Source organism: Arachis ipaensis, chromosome B01 (genome assembly GCF_000816755.2).
Source record: "Arachis ipaensis cultivar K30076 chromosome B01, Araip1.1, whole genome shotgun sequence".
Taxonomy (NCBI): Eukaryota; Viridiplantae; Streptophyta; class Magnoliopsida; order Fabales; family Fabaceae; genus Arachis; species Arachis ipaensis.
Genome location: NC_029785.2, coordinates 120,447,500 through 120,450,348, shown reverse-complemented (window position 1 = coordinate 120,450,348; position 2,849 = coordinate 120,447,500). Strand labels below are relative to the sequence as shown.

The 2,849-nt window shown below is 46.2% G+C and overlaps 1 protein-coding gene across 1 annotated transcript; it reads left to right on the top strand.

The window, feature by feature from the left end:
* On the top strand, positions 269 to 1,378 carry LOC107611812. The gene has a single exon (XM_016313706.1). The coding sequence runs from the start codon at positions 269 to 271 to the stop codon at positions 1,376 to 1,378; it is 1,110 nt and encodes a 369-aa protein (XP_016169192.1).

Sequence of the window (2,849 nt, the reverse complement as noted above, 5' to 3'; positions counted from 1 at the left end):
GTCTTCATACTTACTTAATTACTCTCACTCGAGATTATCACTAACTTGAGCGTCGGAGTATCTTTTGCAGGTATTCCCGCCGCGGTGTTCGTTCCAAGCCGACGTATAGCTCTTCCTCTCCGACAGATGCTTGCTCGGAGTCGCTAAGCTCGGCCACCCCAGTGCCAGGACGAAACACTTGGCGCCCACCGTGGGGCCGGAATATATCTGACCTCACTATCTATATTTAGTATCTTACCTTATTTTGCAGGATTCCCTATCCTCGGACATGGCTGACAATGGGAACCCCCAACCCACACAGGCAGAGCTCCTAGCTCAGATCGCCGAACTCCAAGCGGAGGTAAGGAGGATAGCCGAGCTGTCCAATGGAAAGCACGAAGGAGAAAGCTCTAAGAGCTCGGCGCAGGGCAATACAGACCCCCTGAACATAACTCCACCAAAAGAGAAGTTCACCCTCGAGAACCCTTTCTCTGAGGAGATCACTAAGTTCCAGATGCCGAAAAACTTTGTATTACCTACAGCACTGGAACCTTACAAGGGGTTCGGTGATCCCCGAGCTCACATAAAAAAGTTTCAATCCATGATGTTTTTTAATGGCGCTAACAATGAACCTGTACTTTGCCGAGCTTTTCCTACTTATCTTGATGGTGCTGCATTACTATGGTTTTCTAAATTGTCTGCAGGTTCGATTTCCTCCTTCGAGGAGCTGGCGAGATCCTTTATTGACTATTTCGCTGCATCAAGAATTTATGTCCATGGATCAGACTACCTAGGCACGATCAAGCAAGGCCAACATGAGAGCTTAAATAATTATATGACCAGGTTTTCCGAGGCCACCATGGAGATCCAAGACTTAGATCCGGCCGTCCACCTCCATGCCCTCAAAACTGGCCTCCGACCAGGCGAATTCCGAGAAACCATTGCGATAACAAAACCAAAAATATTGGAGGAGTTCCGGGAGAAGGCTGCGGGTCAAATGGAGATCGAAGAGCTCCGCGAGGCCCAAAAGCCGGACAGACAACCACAAAGGAGGGAAGAGGAAAAAACATTCCGATCACCAGGCAACAGGGATACAAGGAAGCCTTTCAAACTCACACCAAAATACAACACATATACCAGATTCAATACCAAAAGAGAGAACATCATAAAAGAGATTCTGAATGCCAAAATCGTGAAACCACCAGCTCGGGTAGGAAACTACCAAGACCAAAGGTTTGTGGATAGGAGCAAACACTGCGCCTTCCATCAGAAGTTCGGCCACACCACGGACGACTGCATTGTCGCGAAGGACCTCCTAGAAAGACTGGCGCTACAAGGTCTTCTCGACAAATACGTCGAGAGCCAAAAAACCAGTAGGGCAAGCTCGGATAGGGAATAGAACAAACAAACAGTGACAGACAAGAACAAAAAGGAGTAGACAACCCCTGATCCACCAAGGGGCATCATCAGCCACATATCAGCAGGATACGCAGGCGGTGGTGAAACAAGCTCGGCCAGGAAACGAAGTTATAGAGCCATGCTAGCAAATGAAGGAACTCTACAACCAAAGAGGAAAGAAGACCCAGATGTCACAATATCCTTCAATTAATCAGACTTCAGATCAGCAAGCCCTAACCTTGACGACCCAGTGGTGATTTCCATCCAGGTCAGAGAACTGTTGGTAAGAAAAACACTGCTAGACCCAGGTAGTAGCGCTGATGTCTTATTTTATTCTACCTTTAAAAAGATGCAATTATCAGAAAAAATGATACAACCTTCCTCGAGAGAACTAATTGGCTTCTCCGAGGAAAGAGTCCCCATCATGGGACATATATGGCTGAAGACTACAATGGGAGAGATCCCTATGTCAAAGTCCATGGATATTCAATACCTAATAGTAGACTATTATAGCCCTTATAATATTATAATCGGGAGACCCGCCCTGAATATATTCAGAGCGGTGGTGTCCACATTACACTTGTGTGTTAAGTTTCCAATGCAGGAAAACAGGATAGCCACAGTTTACGCCGACCATCAAGAAGCTCGGCAGTGCTACAATGCTTGTTTAAAGCGAGACCATACGAAGGAGACAACTCGGCCCCAAGTCCAATCCATACATAGCTCGGCTGACACCACCATGTTAGCCGATCTCGATCCGAGAGAAGACCTCGGCGAAAGACCTCGGCCAATGGACAGCCTTCAACAAATAACACTAACGGCAGATGACAAACAATACACATATATCGGAGAAGTATTAGAAGGGGAAGACCGAGCAAGACTTATACACATACTGCGTAAGAACACCGATCTTTTCGCGTGGACACCAGATGACATGCCCGGGATAAGCCCAGAAGTCATCTGTCACAGGTTAGCAATTGATAAAACAGTCCGACCAGTAGCACAGAAGAAAAGGAACCTCGGAGAGGAGAAAAAACAAGCAGCACTTGAAGAAACCAAGAAGCTCCTCAACGCAGGTTTCATCAGAGAGATTCGCTTCACCACATGGTTGTCCAACGTGGTAATGGTAAGGAAGAACTCAGGTAAATGGCGCATGTGCGTCGACTTTACAAACTTAAACAAAGCTTGCCCTAAAGATGCATATCCATTACCTTGCATTGATAAATTAGTTGATAACGCCTCTGGTTTCAAAGCTTTGAGTTTTATGGATGCATACTCTGGTTATAACCAAATCCTAATGCGGGCAGAAGACCAAAGCAAAACAGCTTTTATAACAGAACATGGAAACTTTTGTTACAAGGTAATGCCCTTTGGCTTAAAGAATGCAGGTGCGACGTATCAAAGCCTGATGGACAAAGTATTCCAACAGCAGATAGGCCGCAATATGGAGGTCTATGTAGACGATATGGTAG

Coding starts and splice junctions, on each gene's coding strand:
- LOC107611812 (XM_016313706.1), top strand. CDS start 269: ATGGCTGACAATGGGAACCCCCAACCCACACAGGCAGAGCTCCTAGCT.